The following is an 18,004-nucleotide window of genomic DNA, read 5'->3' on the forward strand; positions in this document are numbered from 1 at the left end:
AATTTTATTGGTAGGATATTTTTAAATACACTCACACTGTTTGACCAATAACACTGGATCATAAAAATACATTGGAAACGACAAAATATGTGAGTACCCCTGTCTGTTATAACCTGCTTTTTGTTTTACCATGCCTGTATAGGATCTAAACCTGAGAGGGTTTAATATGTCCTTCACTTCTCAGACTGTTAAAATATCCAAACCATGGTTGAAAAAGTCAGTTCTTCTTCTAACTTTGAGCTTGGGTACCACTAATGAGAGCCAATTAAACATTCTCAAAATGCAAGTGTTGTTAGGCTATCATTAGTCCTCTGAGAAAGGTCATCACCAAGGGTGTCGTGCAACCTTCTACTACTACCTTCTGTTGCACAGGGAATTTAGATGAGTATTGATCAAACAGCCTGACGAGAATGATAGTTACAGTAAGTGCATGCTGATTAATCTGTTAGCTCTCAGTTAAAAATTCCATTAGTTCAGTTATTCATCTGCACTACGTATCTGTGTGGAGGGGGGGAGTCAGATGCGAATCCAAACGCAGAAAGTGCCAGAAACCCTGCCTGGTGCTTTTTCAGAGAAATATGAAGGATCAACGTGACTCTTCTCCTGTATGAAAATGAGCTCAATGCCTCCTGGAATCCCATTCTAGGCTTTTCTTTAAGTCAGCTCATCTTTGTGTCCTTTGCCGAGGACATCTCTACATTTTTGCTGTAAAGGTTTAGAATGTGTTTCAGTTGCTTCATGGTAACTGGCAGAGACAAACTCAGATATAAAACTCACTGAAGAATAGCTTTGACTTTTCAAAGGTGTTTCATTACAACCATAAAATGCTTTATGTTTTGCCCAGTCCATCCATAAATATTGCATGCCTGCAGGGATTATTGTAGAATAAAAATCCTCAAAAGCATCTCTGTGTTTCCCAAGTGAGCTACATGCTTAGAGGTGAGTGTTTGGTAATATTGGTAATATATTGTATATCTTTGATCATCCACTGGACATAAATATTTAGCTGTGGCTTAAAACAGGTCAGAGAGAACAATAAACCAAGCTGATCGAATCTTTATGTAGAATATGAAGCAGGTTCTCTCTGTGTACCGCTTGTTATTTCCTATTTTTTATTAGCTTTGCATGTTAGGGATGCATTAGAGATCTTTTGGTTGTTCTCCAGGAAGCAATGGAAACAGTTCAGATCTTGAACAGTTTTCCATGATTTGCAAAACTGATGGTACAAATACCCCTCATTCAGATGTAGAAGGTTAAAGTGTGATTCTCCACATATTTGAGACAATAAAAAAGTTAAGAGAATGATAAATGGTATCGGGTGAATTTATTTTAAACACCTGTCAATGGCAGGACAGAGCAAATAAAAACATGACATAACCTTTTATTAATAGATTACTAATTTTACAAAATAATTAAATATAATATTTGGTTTGCTGAAATTTCTCATTCTCACAACATTTCTGTTATTTATCGATGTAATATAATTTCATCAGATTGATGACTTATGCAATACAAACTTGGCTGTATGAGCAGATTCATCTTAGCAATAATGAATCACCTCACAACTGCTGTTTAAAATTACATGCTCCTTATACCAGAGGTGAAGGAGAAGGTGTGGCTCTTATTTTAAATAGGTTTCACAAACCAGCTTGAGACCCAACATAGTTACACCTTCTTTTACCATGCCTTGACTCTGTCTCTTATAATCAAACAAGAAAACTAACTAAACAAAATACTTCATTTTGTTCTTCTACATTTTTGTGAGAATTTTTAGATTAATTTATCCTACTGCTAATCATGGTCTTACTCATTACTTTAATTGGCTTAAATATAAATGGAGGTAGATGTTAATTATAGTTTGATTGCTGCCCTTGAAGTTATACAGGTCCTTCTCAAAAAATTAGCATATTGTGATAAAGTTCATTATTTTCCATAATGTCATGATGAAAATTTAACATTCATATATTTTAGATTCATTGCACACTAACTGAAATATTTCAGGTCTTTTATTGTCTTAATACGGATGATTTTGGCATACAGCTCATGAAAACCCAAAATTCCTATCTCACAAAATTAGCATATTATTAAAAGGGTCTCTAAACGAGCTATGAACCTAATCATCTGAATCAACGAGTTAACTCTAAACACCTGCAAAAGATTCCTGAGGCCTTTAAAACTCCCAGCCTGGTTTATCACTCAAAACCCCAATCATGGGTAAGACTGCCGACCTGACTGCTGTCCAGAAGGCCACTATTGACACCCTCAAGCAAGAGGGTAAGACACAGAAAGAAATTTCTGAACGAATAGGCTGTTCCCAGAGTGCTGTATCAAGGCACCTCAGTGGGAAGTCTGTGGGAAGGAAAAAGTGTGGCAGAAAACGCTGCACAATGAGAAGAGGTGACCGGACCCTGAGGAAGATTGTGGAGAAGGGCCGATTCCAGACCTTGGAGGACCTGCGGAAGCAGTGGACTGAGTCTGGAGTAGAAACATCCAGAGCCACCGTGCACAGGCGTGTGCAGGAAATGGGCTACAGGTGCCGCATTCCCCAGGTCAAGCCACTTTTGAACCAGAAACAGCGGCAGAAGCGCCTGACCTGGGCTACAGAGAAGCAGCACTGGACTGTTGCTCAGTGGTCCAAAGTACTTTTTTCAGATGAAAGCAAATTCTGCATGTCATTCGGAAATCAAGGTGCCAGAGTCTGGAGGAAGACTGGGGAGAAGGAAATGCCAAAATGCCAGAAGTCCAGTGTCAAGTACCCACAGTCAGTGATGGTCTGGGGTGCCGTGTCAGCTGCTGGTGTTGGTCCACTGTGTTTTATCAAGGGCAGGGTCAATGCAGCTAGCTATCAGGAGATTTTGGAGCACTTCATGCTTCCATCTGCTGAAAAGCTTTATGGAGATGAAGATTTCATTTTTCAGCATGACCTGGCACCTGCTCACAGTGCCAAAACCACTGGTAAATGGTTTACTGACCATGGTATCACTGTGCTCAATTGGCCTGCCAACTCTCCTGACCTGAACCCCATAGAGAATCTGTGGGATATTGTGAAGAGAACGTTGAGAGACTCAAGACCCAACACTCTGGATGAGCTAAAGGCCGCTATCGAAGCATCCTGGGCCTCCATAAGACCTCAGCAGTGCCACAGGCTGATTGCCTCCATGCCACGCCGCATTGAAGCAGTCATTTCTGCAAAAGGATTCCTGACCAAGTATTGAGTGCATAACTGTACATGATTATTTGAAGGTTGACGTTTTTTGTATTAAAAACACTTTTCTTTTATTGGTCGGATGAAATATGCTAATTTTGTGAGATAGGAATTTTGGGTTTTCATGAGCTGTATGCCACAATCATCCGTATTAAGACAATAAAAGACCTGAAATATTTCAGTTAGCGTGCAATGAATCTAAAATATATGAATGTTAAATTTTCATCATGACATTATGGAAAATAATGAACTTTATCACAATATGCTAATATTTTGAGCAGGACCTGTATATCCCAGCAGTGGATGAGTGATCTAGCTCATTCTTGCTTGTATGAAACTGATCTGAAGCTTAAGTCTAACTACATTAAGAGATTGTGAAAGCACTTAAAAATCACTTCATCACATCAAATTCATGCATTAATACTAAATCACTTTGAGTATGCATTATTACACTAGACAATACATGAGATCTACGAAGGAGAACATATCAAACTCTTTCATCTCAGCTCGCCGGATTGGACGGAGAAAAACTTTCCTCGATCTGATAAGCATTCAAGCTGCACTTCTTTGTCCTGGATTACTTTTGATGCTGTTACTGACTGAAGAGCTGTGCTGCAAACACAAAATGAGTGTCATTAATGAAAGATTAGAGATATAAACATCAGTCAGTTGCCTGATGCCATCCTGCCAGTGTAGCCTTCATTTCAGCCTTTATTTCAAAGTTTATTTGCAATGTGTCAATACTTTTATTCAGTTAAAACAGAAACCTTTTCCCATGAGAGAAACCATAAAAACAGAAGTGTTTGAAACACATTTGTTTTCCTTACATTTTTTAATTCTGTGCCACGATAAGTAACAGCATAATTTTACAGAGAACCAAATGCTGTTGTTGCATCAGGGAACTGCTTGAAAAAAAAGACTAATTTATATCAAGAATGACCTGGTTTGAAAAAATGATGCACGTTTTATGCAAAATCTAAATTATGCATGTGCAACCTGATGATTCTGCGGCGGTGAGAAAACTACTTGTCGAGTGTGGCCGTCAGTGGAAGCAACTGGGAGTGGTAAAGTGAGTGGCAGTTTTTCCATTTGTGTGCAGTCAACACTGTGCACGTGCCCGGCTTATATTAGCAGCATATGATTGGATGTCCTGAAACATGAATCTTGTAGAAATCTCAAGGTCTTCAGGTCCTCGTGGACAACATTTATTTTAACAGCTGTACACTTTTTTACTGAAAACGTTTCATATAGAGGTTTTCCAAGGTTTCTCCCCATTTACTTATTCATTCATCTATTGCAGAGTATATTTTTCCAACAGAATGCAAAAAAAACAATTATTGTTGTATAATTTACACCTCAAAAATTTAAATAAATTGAAGTTTTGTTTTTACTGTATAACAAACATAGTAATTGCTCTTATTTCTGAAGTAATGGTCATTATTTCACACATCAAATGCTTTCTTTTTTTTAATGATTAACAATTCATCTTTTAGATTTGGACTAAACGGCACTAAAGAACAGTCAAGAACACTGAAAATGGGTGGCACAAAATAAAACGATTGCTGTCTGTATATGTACATGAGCAAAGAGCAGGACTGCCTCTCAGGCAGAGTGGAAGGGAGAGCTACCATAACAACAAAACGATCTGAGGCAAAGTGAGTCTTTGCAGATGCAGTGAAATTGGTACACATCCCACAGTGCTATGCACTGTGATTATGTTGTTTTCAACAACCAGAGAGAAATGTGATTTTTTTGTTTTGGAAAGGATGAAATAAATTCAATACCTCAGCAAGCCGCTTCACATCAATACAGAAAGTGCATTTTCTGAGTTATTTTCTCCTGCAGTTTTTTTGTCACAGTGTAAGCCAGTCGTCGCGCTCAGACGTCCATCTGGACCAGCACCACAACGGGCGGCGCCTCGGCCACTTTGGTCTTGCGGCGCAGCAGGTGAGTCCAGCTCCTGAAGGACGGCGTAGCACGGAGGAGGAGCTCCTTGAGCCCGGCCCGAAACTCCCGACGAACCAGGCAGTAGAGCACAGGGTTGAGGCAGCTGTTGGTGTGCGCCAGGCACACAGTCAGGGGGAACGCATAGGCCTGCACGTTGTAGAAAGCCTTGCTGAAAGGAACAAGGTCAAACTTTATCAGCACCCCCCAGAGTGTCAGCGCCTGATTGGGCAGCCAGCACAGAAAGAAAGACAGAACCACTATGACAATGGATTTGGTGACTTTGGAGCGCCGGTTCAGACGGCCTTGCTTGACCTCTGGATCTGCAGCTCCTGTAATGCGACGGCTGAGGATGACCCGCAGCAAGAGCAGATAACAGACAGTAATTATGATTAGAGGAATAAGGAACCCCAGTAGGACCTTCTGCAGTTGATACAGACCCAAAAGAAGCTGTGGATCCCAGCTGCCAGAGTCTGGAAAGCGGACGAGGCAGAGCTCCTCATCCGACACCTCAGCACTGGTGGAATAAATAGCATGAGGCATAGTAGCCAGCAGAGAGACAGCCCAGATACCAAGGCTGGTCCACTTTGCCCTGGCTGCAGCTGCCCTTCGACTGTGCATCTTCAGAGCAGAGGAGATTGAGTAATACCTTGCCACACTCATTGCTGTTAGAAAAAACACGCTGGCGTACATGTTCATAGTGGTGACAGAGCTGATGATTTTGCACATGACCCGGCCAAAAGGCCAGCGGAAGTCCAGTGCTGTGTCCACCGCCCAGAAGGGTAAAGTCAGAACAAATTGCAGGTCTGTGATAGCCAGCCCCATCACAAAGCAGTTTATGGATGACTGCTTCTGCCTGTGGCGGGAGTGGAGCAGATACAGAGCCAGCGAGTTTCCTACCAATCCCAAAGCACAGACTATAGAGTAAACACACGCTATCATCACACGCACTACCAAGCTGGAGCTGTCTCCTTGTAATTCCATGATGGATTCCCTGGTAAGAAGCTGCAGCCAGCAGTGGAGCGACAGGTTGCTGGTGGAACCACCGCTCACCCTTCCATGGTTGTCCTCGTGGAGCATCTGCTGCTCACATGGCTCAGGGGCCAGTGTATGAGCTCCAGTCTCATTCAGTGACATGGCCGCACTCTTCTTCTCACATGTCCTCAAAATCAGAAAGAGGCAAACACAGAAAAGAAAGTTTGTATTTGCGGCATTTATTGCATCCCTGTTGCATTAGGAAGTGTCCACGCAGGGCCAGCCACAGATGCAAACCGCTGTCTTGGTTCTCCCCCTCTCTTTTCTTCTGACTACTCTGACTACTCGCAGCTCGGAGCGCGCCGCGGCCGTTTATAGCTGCCACGTGTACGCGCACGGTCCTTATCTCTGCAGCAAGATGATTGGAAGAAAGCGAATCCATCCTCCGAGTTCTGCTAAATCAAAGTCTCAAAGAAAAGGAAGAGTTGGAGACTGATGCATTTTCTTGCCTAACTCGGTAATGTCTTTACAGCTCCGCAGCATGACAAAATCAAAATTCCGTCTGACAGGACAGAAAAAAGAAATCAAAAGCAAATATTTATTTCTAATGGAACACTCGCGCAAATATGGTCCATGGGTATTTATTACAAAACAAAAATGTCCTCTATATTGTCGAAAATAAATTATTCAAAATACTTGAACCCTGAATTCAATACAGTGTGATTAAGATATAAGAATTACACACCTCATATAAAAAATATAAATAAATGAAAACGGGCAGAGGTTGCTTGAGGCAAATGCGCAAAAATATAATAATAATAATAATTATTGTTATTATAAATTTTCAAGCCATGCTTTATAACATTGCTTCACACAAATGGTACTGTCAGCACAAAATGCAATCCTCTTACTCGTCTGTTCCTACAGTTTAATTCGTTTGTCTTTAAGTTACTCCAATAAAAAATGTGGTTTGCTTAAATTAGGTTGGGGCGGATGGCTGTAAAAAGACGGTGCACTCGATGTAAGTTAGAATGTGGATCTCTTTTAACTTCATTAGAACTATGGATACTGTCAGTAAACTTGCTTTTGTTGATACAAAAAGTGATCCGTAAAAATTTATTTAAAAAAAATCACAATAAGAGTAAAAATACATTAAAAAGCTCCCAGACAATTTTGGAGGAAAACATAAATTATTTATTTAAAAATAAATAAAAATACATGACGAAAATGGAACAGAGAGGTCCACAGAAATAAGCAATAAAAATAAATGGATGAATGAAGAATGAGAGTAATACGGAAGCCCTGCAAGACCAGTGAAACAAATCTACATTAACATTTTTAATTTTGTTTTTAAAGAAACATTTGTTCCCTGACAGGCAAGTGAAAAAAGTGAGGCACTTATTTTTTTTACAGTGTTTTTTCTTGTAATACTGCAGTAAAGCCTCAGGCTTGTTGTTATCACATTCTTGTACATTCATGCGTGATAAATAATCAACTACGGTGGTAATCCAGGACATTTGCAGGACCAATGTCAGCTGTCCACCAACTGCTTTCTCATGGGACCAAGACTGTATCTTGCAGATGGCTGTAAAACTTAGTTATCATAACTTGTCAAAATAAATTAGAAATGGGCATAATAAATCACCAGGGAAACCTTTAAATATGAATGCTTTTACTATTTACATACATGTATTTCTTTGTTTATTTATTCATGTTTTAGTGACTGGAGCCGGGTGGGGGGGGGGGGGGGGGGGGGGGGGGGTCTTTTTCACTTTTTCACTTGCCTTTCAGGGCAACGATTCATTAAAAGCCTGTATCACTGCTGAATCCTTACACACTGTTTCAAAAGTATTTTTGATAAAGAAGTGATTATGGTTGCATTTTGCTCCTTATTTTTTGCACATTTGTGCCTTTTCAAATTCTATGACATTGTATCTTTATTACAGAATGTGCCCAAAACGACTCCAAAAAAGTAACGTTTTTATACGTCTTTGGAGGAGTTACCATCAAGTGGGGAAACGTTATAATTTTCTAGAAAGTTCCACAGGCCGCCTTCTGAAAGGGGGTTAATGAATTATTGCAAATGGCTTGCAAAAGCATTTATACCCACATTTGTTTTTCAAAATTCTTTACAAATAAAAATCTAAAAAGTGTGGTGAGGATCCCACCAGAGACAATACTTTCTAGACTCACCTTCCACTGCTATGAAAACTGCAAGTTATTTGTGGTATGTAACCACATACTTTGTCTAATGTTTAAGTTTTGCCATAGATTCTCTAGTTGTGGTAGGTCTGGACTTTGACTGGGCCATTCCAGCATACATATGCATTGATCCTGTCATGCTGGATTTGTTACTTTTTGGATATATATATTTTATTTAGAAAACATAATAAATTCACAGAAAAGGAGACTACAACATGACGGATGTTCAAACAAGAACAATTTATTAACACAACTATTGATTCAAAAACAGATACACGTACAAAGTAACAATGATAGCCCAATGTCTGACAGAACATGATAATTAAACACACGCTATCAAATAAACCCTGTAGAGTGTGCAATAATAATAAAGCAGCTCATTTTAAACAGCTGCTCTTCATTATTTTGGCTATCAGATGCCACTGAAGAGGATTGTGTTCAAAAGATTTGAGTAATAAACCTTTTTTGATACAACCGTTAAATGCTTCATAAAACTTCATTTTGCCATCAGACAGAATCGCCAATGGAGCAAAGGTTCAACATTTGAAGAGACACATTAAGAACAGGGCAATTAACGCTGGAAAACATCAAAGCACTTGAAGAACACAGAGAGCTAAAAGCTACCACAAAGGCTGACTCAGAAAATGAGGGAATGACAGGAAGCTGATTTACCTGCAGGCACCCGTCAGGTGCACTCTGCTTTGCTCCACCCTATAACGGAGGAAACCTGCAGCTCAGTGGAAAAACATCAAACAGGCAAAACAGATCTTAGAACCTTGGCACCTACATTTCTTGTGGCAACCTGCAAATGGGAATATGTATGGCTTTCTTTCAACAACCACTTTCTTTTTTGACAATATTCTTAAGGGCCTAATTTTGGCTATTTGTTGTCCTGTCAACAGATTATTCCGCCTGAGCTCTATCTGCAACTCCTCCAGAGTTGCCATAGGTTTCCTGGTGTTTTATCAGATTAAGGCTCTCCCTGCCCAGCATTTCAGTTTAGATGCCATGAGATGTTCAAGGATTTGGATATTGTTTTATAACCTAACCCTTTCATGATCCAAGGGTGTTTGTGTTTTGTTTTTTCTTTTGTGTTGGTTTTCTGATTATTTATTTATTGTTTATTATTGTTAATAGGATATTGACATATTCAGTTGTTTATTATTGCCATTGGAGTCTTGCCATATCACTTTATTTCCTTTGCGTTGAATTTCTTAGTTATGTATGGTGTTCTGTTCTCTGTGCGTTGATTTATTCTCTTAGATCAGTGTTAGTCTTTCCCCCCTAGGTTTTAATCTCTTTGCAACTTAGTTTAGCTCCTTTTGTGTTAATTAGTCTCCCTCCTTCAGTTTCCCGATTCTCTTTCTGCCACAGCTGTTCTACACCCCCTGATTAGCTCACCTAGTTCCTTTCTCATTTTTCACTTGTGCCTCAGTGTTTAAACTCCTTTTTTCATTGTTCCTTGCTGCATTCTTCTGTTATGTTCCTCTGGTTTTCCATGATCATGTGTAGGTTATTAAAGACTGGTCATTTTCCTCACTGTCAATTTCTGTATTTGAGTCCTTTTAAAAAATCCCACATCACGACAAGCCCTGGTATAGGCTTTCCTCACAACTTTATCCCTGCCTGATGTGTTCCTTGGTCTTCATGGTGCCGTTTGTTCATTAATGTTCTAAAAAAAACAACCTCTGAGGCCTTCACAGAGATTACATTTGACTGGAATACACTATATTTAGCAATTAGTGGATTTCTGAGGGTAATTTGTTGGCACTGCATTTTATTGAGGGGTATCAGAATAAAGAGGGCAGCACATTAACACAAAACACTTTTCAGGCTGTTATAAAAAAAAAAAACTTTTTTAATCACAATTATGAACTACATTGTGTTGGTCCATTGCAAAATGTCATCAAATACAATGTAGCTTGTGTTTGTAATGTGATAAAATGCAAAAAATGTTCAAAGGGTATACATAATTTTGAAAGGCACTGCACTGCAACAACATTTACTACCCTGCTTCCTTCTGTCTGACCTGTTACAATAATCCCTCACTGAAATATTCTGAACAAATTGAAAGGACAGAGGAGGTAGAGTAAAAAATTAATCTGCCTACTACTTTAAATCCTTTGCAACCCACATGCTGTCATTTTAACAATCCCTAAACTGCTGAATGCACAGGCAGCACTGACAGTAGGCCTGGTTTAATATTCAAAATATTATAATCTTTGATGATGAATAAATCTGCACATACTGCGTGAAAAAGCAAGTGATCTTTCACAAGTTTCATAGTAAGCCCTTTAGCATTTGTAAAGCAAAACCTGCTGTAACATAAGCATGGAAGAAGTCAGTGATCAACTTCAGCAGGCTTAAATCGAAGGCTAGTGGACTTTTGCTCAGTTTTTCCGAATATATTTCGACACCCATCCAGGAGTCTTCATCAAGTCTGGAGGCTCACAACTGAGCAACCTGGACTTTGGGAACTGCTGTTTTTCAGCACATGGATTCTCCAAGGAGCATTCCAAGTCAGATGCACAACAAGGACCCGTCCTTCCCCTGGGTCGTTAGACTCTATTGTTTCTTGTGAATGATTTACTTGGTGTGGGTTCATCATAATTCAGGCGACCAATGCCTGTTTTTCATTCACAGTTCCAGCAATGCACCGCTCTTCTTCGCTCTAGCATGAAACCTGTTGTGTTTCCATTGAAGGCTGGGTTGTGGCTTAAAGCCCAACCTCCAGCTGTCAGCGTCATGTGCTGTGCAAAGTGAAATAAACCCTCATCTCCTTCTAAAACAGTGGGGTTACAGAGTTGTGGTCCTTAATATTTTTGTATTTGCTCTTGAATTTTTTTAGCTTTTCCCGGCACTGCAGTTGGCCCAGTTTGCATTTTCTCAAAGATATTTTTGACCGAACAAAACACAGTCATACAGTTGCAAATTATTGTTCTCAGGGCAGTGTTGTGCTGATCGGGAAAAAGAAAAGCACAAATAGAAAGTCCCTCTCATCCGTGTTTCTGTTGGTACATTGATTTTCAAATGTCGTTGTGCACCTGTTCCCCTTTACAACTCCACGTAGCCCCACACGTCATTTTCAAACTCTTTCGTCTTTGGATTGGTGCTCTTACTTTGTTTTTCCTCTAATTCTTCTTTTTCTACTCAAATGCACTGCTTTTACTTTTACCCTCCTGTTTTTGGTTGCTGCACCAGCATGTATTTACACTGCAAGCAAATTTTAGCCTGCATGCAAAATGCAGCATGGAAGAAAACTAATGTTGAAAACATTATCTCCACCATGAAACATGATCATGGCAGCATCTTGCTGTGGGATGCTTTTCTTCACCAGGACAAAGGAAGCTGGTCATAGTTGAGGGTAAGATGGATTGTATTAAGTCAGTAGCAGATGTAGAAAATTTAAATGTACACATTTACAGAATTATTTCTGCAAGGATTGTTTGTCCAAAACCCTTACAAGTGTCTTTAAATTGGTAATTGCTTCTCAAATTGCCTCAGCCTGTTTTAATCAGAAAAGGTAACAGCTCTGTTTAATGTGACTCCATAACCACTCTATCTTTAAATGTTCTTCAGAGGCTGTTATATGCCTTGCTCATGCTCATATTTCTATAAATACCTTTGGTGTTTGGAAAGGCTGGAGGAAATTTTGTGACACATGCTTTAATTTTTTAAGATTCAGTTCCAAGCGTTGTTTGGAGCGTTAAGTTCTGATGTGGCGCAATGCCTGGTTAATAAAACCTTCATCTAATTGCCCTGCATGTTTTTATGTATGTGTGTTTCTCTACTGACACTCACCACCAGCAAGATTCACTGTAACCCCTTATAAATGCACGTTTATCACGCTGTATCTAAGTTGAATGAACTAAGATGATGCCTATTTTGTTTAATTGCACAAGAATCAAGGTCTTCTATATAAGAGCTGCTCACTACCTATGCCTTCGTAAAAAGGAACAAGATGATATGACCTTTATTAACAAACGTTTTCACTCATCTGCAGTCACACACATATGAACTTGAGTGACATCCAATTCTTATTCTATAGGATTTAATATGATGTTGGCTAATCCTTTACAGCTATACCGCCTTCAATGTTTCTGGGAAGGCTTACTAAAAGGTTTAATGTGTTTGTGGAAAGTTTTGGCCATTTTTCCAGGCTGGTGCACAGTCATGTTAGGACAGAACAGGGATATCTCCAAACAAAGTTCAGTGAATAAAATTGTCACACCTATCGTTTGTTTACTTTGGTTCAAATCAGCTGATGAGTTTGGTAACTTGTAACCTTTTTGGGTGGTTCAGTTCTTTTTCACACAGATAAAACTCCAAGCGAACCAAAACCTGGCACTACAAACCACGTGAAAACCTTCAGCCTGTTTATTGGTTTATTATTAGAGTAGCAAATGAAAATACGGGAAGCAGATGCTGTGTTCTGAGCTAGTACAAAACAAGGAGAATTTAATCATATTATTACTTTGTTTCTCAGCACTATTTCATGCAAAATTATCTAAGAAATATACCAAATGATTTTAAAATATCTTGAAAGTTGCACAGGGCTTTATGCTTTACCAATTAATATGGAACGGTAAAGATACCACTTTCTCCTAAAGGTCTTGGTATGGTTGTTTTGGTCCGCACCCTAGTGCGACTGCTGTGTTCTCACCTACAGAAATCACATTTCATTTTAAACTGATTAAACACCTCAGATGTGAAAACACCCTTAAAAAGTCTTAGGATGCTGCAGCATTAAACATTTTATTTTTTCACTAGAACCAATCAGCCTATAGCCCAGCTCCTGAAAGCAGCCCCACACCCTAAGTCCTCCTGCACCAAACGTTACACTTGAAACCATGCAGTGAGTTAAGTGCCATTTTCCTGTTAAACTCATTCTCTTCTGTTTGATTACCAGCCAGCCAGAAAGGCATGATTTGAACCCATCTCCACTGCTTTAGAGTACAGTGTTGGCATGATTTACCTTACTGCATTTGATGCTTTGCACTTGATGATATACGGCTTGCATGACAGCCCTTCACACACCGTTTCTGAGCTAATCTGAATACCACATGAAGTTTGGAGGTCTACAGCTATTGAGAAACTACATAATATACATGCATAAACTTCATGTATAAAGCCTTTGGCTGCAGTGAAAGGTTTATTATTGAACTTCAGTATACTATAGTAACACCAAAGCAATAAAAGGTTGTAAAAAACAACATTTCTGACCATCTCAAAGTTTTTGAACATGACTGTTTAACCCTTGTGTTGTCTTGCAGGTCAAAGGTGACCCACTACCATGTTTAGCTGTAGAAAACCATAAACTATCTTTTTCCAATTTGAAATTTGAAGACTTTTCCTAAAAGGACCCCATCATTGAAGTTTATGTTTCCATGTGGGCTGTGCCCCACTAGGGTATAAAGATTGTCTAATGGGTCATTTTTGACCCATGAATTACAAAAGCATTTAACCATAAGTAAAAAAGTTCAAAGGCCACACACAAACTTTCTCTAACACACACACACACACACACACACACACACACACACACACACACACACACACACACACACACACACACACACACACACACATATAATGGTACCCTGAATTAAAGCACCCCTAGTTGGTTATTTGCTGAAGCCAAGAGTAGACATTTCACTGAAGAAGAGGATATCCCTCAAGCTGACAGAGACATTTTTGTCAGGATCGGCAAAATTGCATGGTCCTCATCAAATTCAGACAACAACCAGGGAAGAACAGCTGCACCAAACATCATAAGGATGACTCCAGTGCCAACAAGGTATTTGGATGCCCATGTCCAGAACACTTCATCCACCTTTCTCCTGTTCATCACACCAGCCATCAAAAAAAATCATCATGGAGAATACAAATTTGGAGGGTTTCCGGAAATATGGAGAAAACTGAAAAAATGGATGGATGAGATTGACCTGTGTGGCTACATAGGGCTTTTGACATTAGCAGGTGTATATAGGTGCGGTGGCGAGGCTACATATAGTCTTTTGGATGCAGACAGTAGAAGGGCAATTCTTCTTGCCACAATGCTGCTGAAAATCTTTCACACTTTCCCAAGAATGCTGAGATTTGACAACTGTGAGTCAAGACCAGCAAGGCATGTGACAGACAAACTGGCAGCCATTAGAGAGGTCTGGGACAAGTGGGTTAAGCGTCAGCCATACCTCTACACCCTGGGCCTGAAGTCACAGTAGATGAGCAGTTGGTTCCATTCAAAGCTAATTTTTTATTTTTATATATATATATATATATATATATCTTGTCACCCCGTTCATTGAGAGAAGGGAGCGCCTGCCCCGCACAGAAGCCTCTGCAGCCCTTGTAGAAGCTGTTCAGGGGGCTGAATATTGTCCTGACCTGAGGCCGCAGCTGGGCCAGTCAAAAGAAAAAGGTGCCAGTTCTGCCCCTGGAAGAAGGACTGCAAGACAAAAGCTGCACATGTGAGAAACACATGTGAGAAACACATCTGCAAAGTCCTACATGTGCTAAATAAAGTTGATGTTGAAAATTGTTCACAAAATCAAGCAATATTTTGTTGTTTTGTTGTGTTATGATAGAAGTATTTTTATAATTCACTTCCTAAAAAATATAAAAGACTAAATTGTTGACCAAAAAGTTCCAGATTATTGACTGTTTTTTTCCCTTTCAATATAATTAATTCAGAAGTAATTACTTCACATTTATATAATAACAATAATAAACCTTTACTGTGTAAAAGAAAACTGTTATGACAGTTGGTTTGTGGTAAAACAAAAGTGTAATAATGTTCACTAGTGATCATCTTTTTGTATTATGTAACACAAAATACATAAATAAAATTAATTAAATTGAGTTGAATTGATAAATAACAGTTTGTTTCATCATGCAAAATAGATTTTGGATTTAATATTCAATTAAACTGCTTTATTTTGGGGCTTTGGTAGGGCAAGGTCATTTTTGACCCGCAGGACAAGGGGAGTAAACAGAATGTTAAGATCGCACAAGGGTTAAGGCACCTACATTTCTGTAACATCTTGCTGAGGTAAAAGGTTCCAGAGCTGATTTCAAATCCTTCCTACTCATTTGTGAGTTGTTTGCTCTGCTAAAGGGTGACAGTGCTCACCCTGGAAGCAGTTCTGACATGTTGATCACAGGCAGCAGTAATTGAAGTGACCTTCAGGCATTGTGACAACATCTGCACCTTCATAGCTGATTTTTAATTTCTCCATCCAGGCTAACACAAGGTTTTAAAACATTTCACTTTTTTAGAACTTCCATTTTAATCTTGAGAAAAATGTTCTGTCAAGGTTAATTCTGTCTAATTTGAGTAGAAATGACTGTAGCAACAGTTTGTCAAAGATATGTATGTATGCTGTCACTTATGATATTTCCTGCATAATCATGTTAGTTTTGTCCTCATTTGAAGTTACATTTTCAGTCTGTCAAGATAATGCTAAACGTCATTCAGAGCAGAGCCAAGTGTTCACACATTATACTTAATTGCACCAACGTATTATAAAGAATCTGCTTGTCTGACTTATGGTGTCATATCATAAGTATAATTTATAACAGCGGTTTATGTGCTGGGATTTTATCTTTAATCAAGAGGGAACCAATAAAGTGTAGGATTTTAAAAGTTTGCAGTCGCACTTTTTCATTTAAGTTTCATCCATTATTTTTTATTAAAAAGAATCCACGTAAGTTTTTATTCCACCGCTGATCTTATCATTAAGGCGATGGTTTAATTAAATTCTTGCAGTTTTCCATATAATCGATCAAGCTGATTAAAGAATGCACACTGATTAATGGTCACCAAGGTCAGTCTCATTTCCTTATTTCTACAGAGCTGCAGAATATTTAAAATGTACATATATTAAGTTACGCTATGCATAAACTGATTTATGGGACAGATAGGCACTCTTATCAAGTCATTCCTTCAAGCTTAAAGTTGCTCAACAGTCATTGTTTATAAGGGGATTGCGTTAGAAGTGTGCTTTTACAAAGTGTCTACTTGATTAATGACAGCATCTTCTTTAGTTTCTGGGTTAATTGTGGAAAGATTCACTTTCAGACAATTTACCTGGGGACAATGTCAAGGATAATTTCCTGAGCTGGACAGAAACGATGGAGATGAGTGTCTTTAAAACCACTATCCACACAGACCCAAATAACATGAATTCATAACTGATTCTTATTTCATTCTTAGTCAGTTCTTGCAGTTCTGGAGCCATTGGAAATATGTGACACTCGGTCTACTTTTAAGGCTAGGCTTAAAACTTTCCTTTTTGATAAAGCTTATAGTTAGAGTGGCTTAGGCTATCTTCCTTATTTTTTACCTCCGCCTTCCTCTCTCCCTGTTGGATGGAGCAAGGGGGAGTCAGGTTTGGCTTAAACCGGCTCAGTTATGGTTGAGGTACAAACACACCCTCCATTTCTGCTACCTGTATGACCCCCCTCTCTTTTCCAATGGTTATGGTCAATCTGACAGAGAGAGGTATCCCAATCCTTGTGGTTTTTAGTATAACAATGGCCATCAGTGGGCTCTAGATGGACAAACTGTCTACTTTTAAGGCTAGGCTTAAAACTTTCTGTTTTGAGAAAACTTATAGTTAGAGTGGCTTAGGTTATCCTGAGCTCCAATGTAGTGTGAGAATTTAGCGAACAGGGTGAAAGTGGTCATTATGTCCTCCAGCAGCCTTAGCCTACAGCAGCATAACTACAGAGATAGTTTCAGTTTATTTATTTATGTAGCGCTTATTTACAACAATGTCATCTCAAGGCACCCCACAAAGGGTCTGGAACGGCGCGGGGCTGCCGGAGAGGCCAGACCAAACCACCGAGTGCCAGAGCCCGGCCACCCCAGAATGGGCCACGTGTAGGGCCACTTAGTAAAATAATAAACTGATAAAGTTTGTCCATCTAGACCCAACTGATGGTCATTGTTATACTAAAAACTACAACGATTGGGATACCTCTCTCTTTCAGACTGATTATAACCATTGGAAAAGAGAGGGGATCATACAGGTAGCAGAAATGGAGGGTGTGTTTGCACCTCAACCATAACTGAGCCGGTTTAGGCTAAACCTGACTCCCCCTTACTCCAATCAACAGAGAGGGAGGAAGGCGGAGGTAAAAAATAAGGAAGATAGCCTAAGCCACTCTAACTATAAGCTTTATCAAAAAGGAAAGTTTTAAGTCTAGCCTTAAAAGTAGACAGGGTGTTTGCCTCACGGACTAAAGCTGGGAGCTGGTTCCACAGGAGAGGAGCCTGATAACTAAAGGATCTGCCTCCCGTTCTACTTCTAGAGACTCTAGGAACCACCAGTAAACCTGCAGTCTGAGAACGAAGTGCCCTGTTAGGAATATATGGAACCATCAGATCTCTGATGTATGATGGAGCTAGATCATTAAGGGTTTTGTATGTGAGGAGGATAATTTTAAATTCTATTCTGGACTTAACAGGGAGCCAATGAAGGGAAGTTAAAATAGGATAAATATGATCTCTCTTTTTAATTTTCATCAGAACTCTTGCTGCAGCATTTTGAATCAGCTGAAGGCTTTTAACTGCATTTTGTGGACATCCTGATAGTAACGAATTACAATAGTTCAGTCTTGAAGTAACAAATGCATGGACTAGTTTTTCAGCGTCACTCCTGGACAGGATATTTG

The 18,004-nt window shown here is 39.4% G+C and overlaps 1 protein-coding gene across 1 annotated transcript; it reads right to left on the bottom strand.

The window, feature by feature from the left end:
* Positions 1-3,400: 3,400 nt before the first annotated feature.
* On the bottom strand, positions 3,401-6,445 carry rxfp3.2b (relaxin family peptide receptor 3.2b). The gene is made up of 2 exons (XM_047375091.1): positions 4,990-6,445; positions 3,401-3,817 (listed from the first exon to the last, which is right to left on the bottom strand). The coding sequence occupies exon 1, from the start codon at positions 6,284-6,286 to the stop codon at positions 5,084-5,086; it is 1,203 nt and encodes a 400-aa protein (XP_047231047.1). The 5' UTR covers positions 6,287-6,445; the 3' UTR covers positions 3,401-3,817; positions 4,990-5,083.
* Positions 6,446-18,004: the final 11,559 nt, after the last annotated feature.

The sequence above is a fragment of the Girardinichthys multiradiatus genome, chromosome 9 (assembly GCF_021462225.1).
Source record: "Girardinichthys multiradiatus isolate DD_20200921_A chromosome 9, DD_fGirMul_XY1, whole genome shotgun sequence".
Taxonomy (NCBI): domain Eukaryota; kingdom Metazoa; phylum Chordata; class Actinopteri; order Cyprinodontiformes; family Goodeidae; genus Girardinichthys; species Girardinichthys multiradiatus.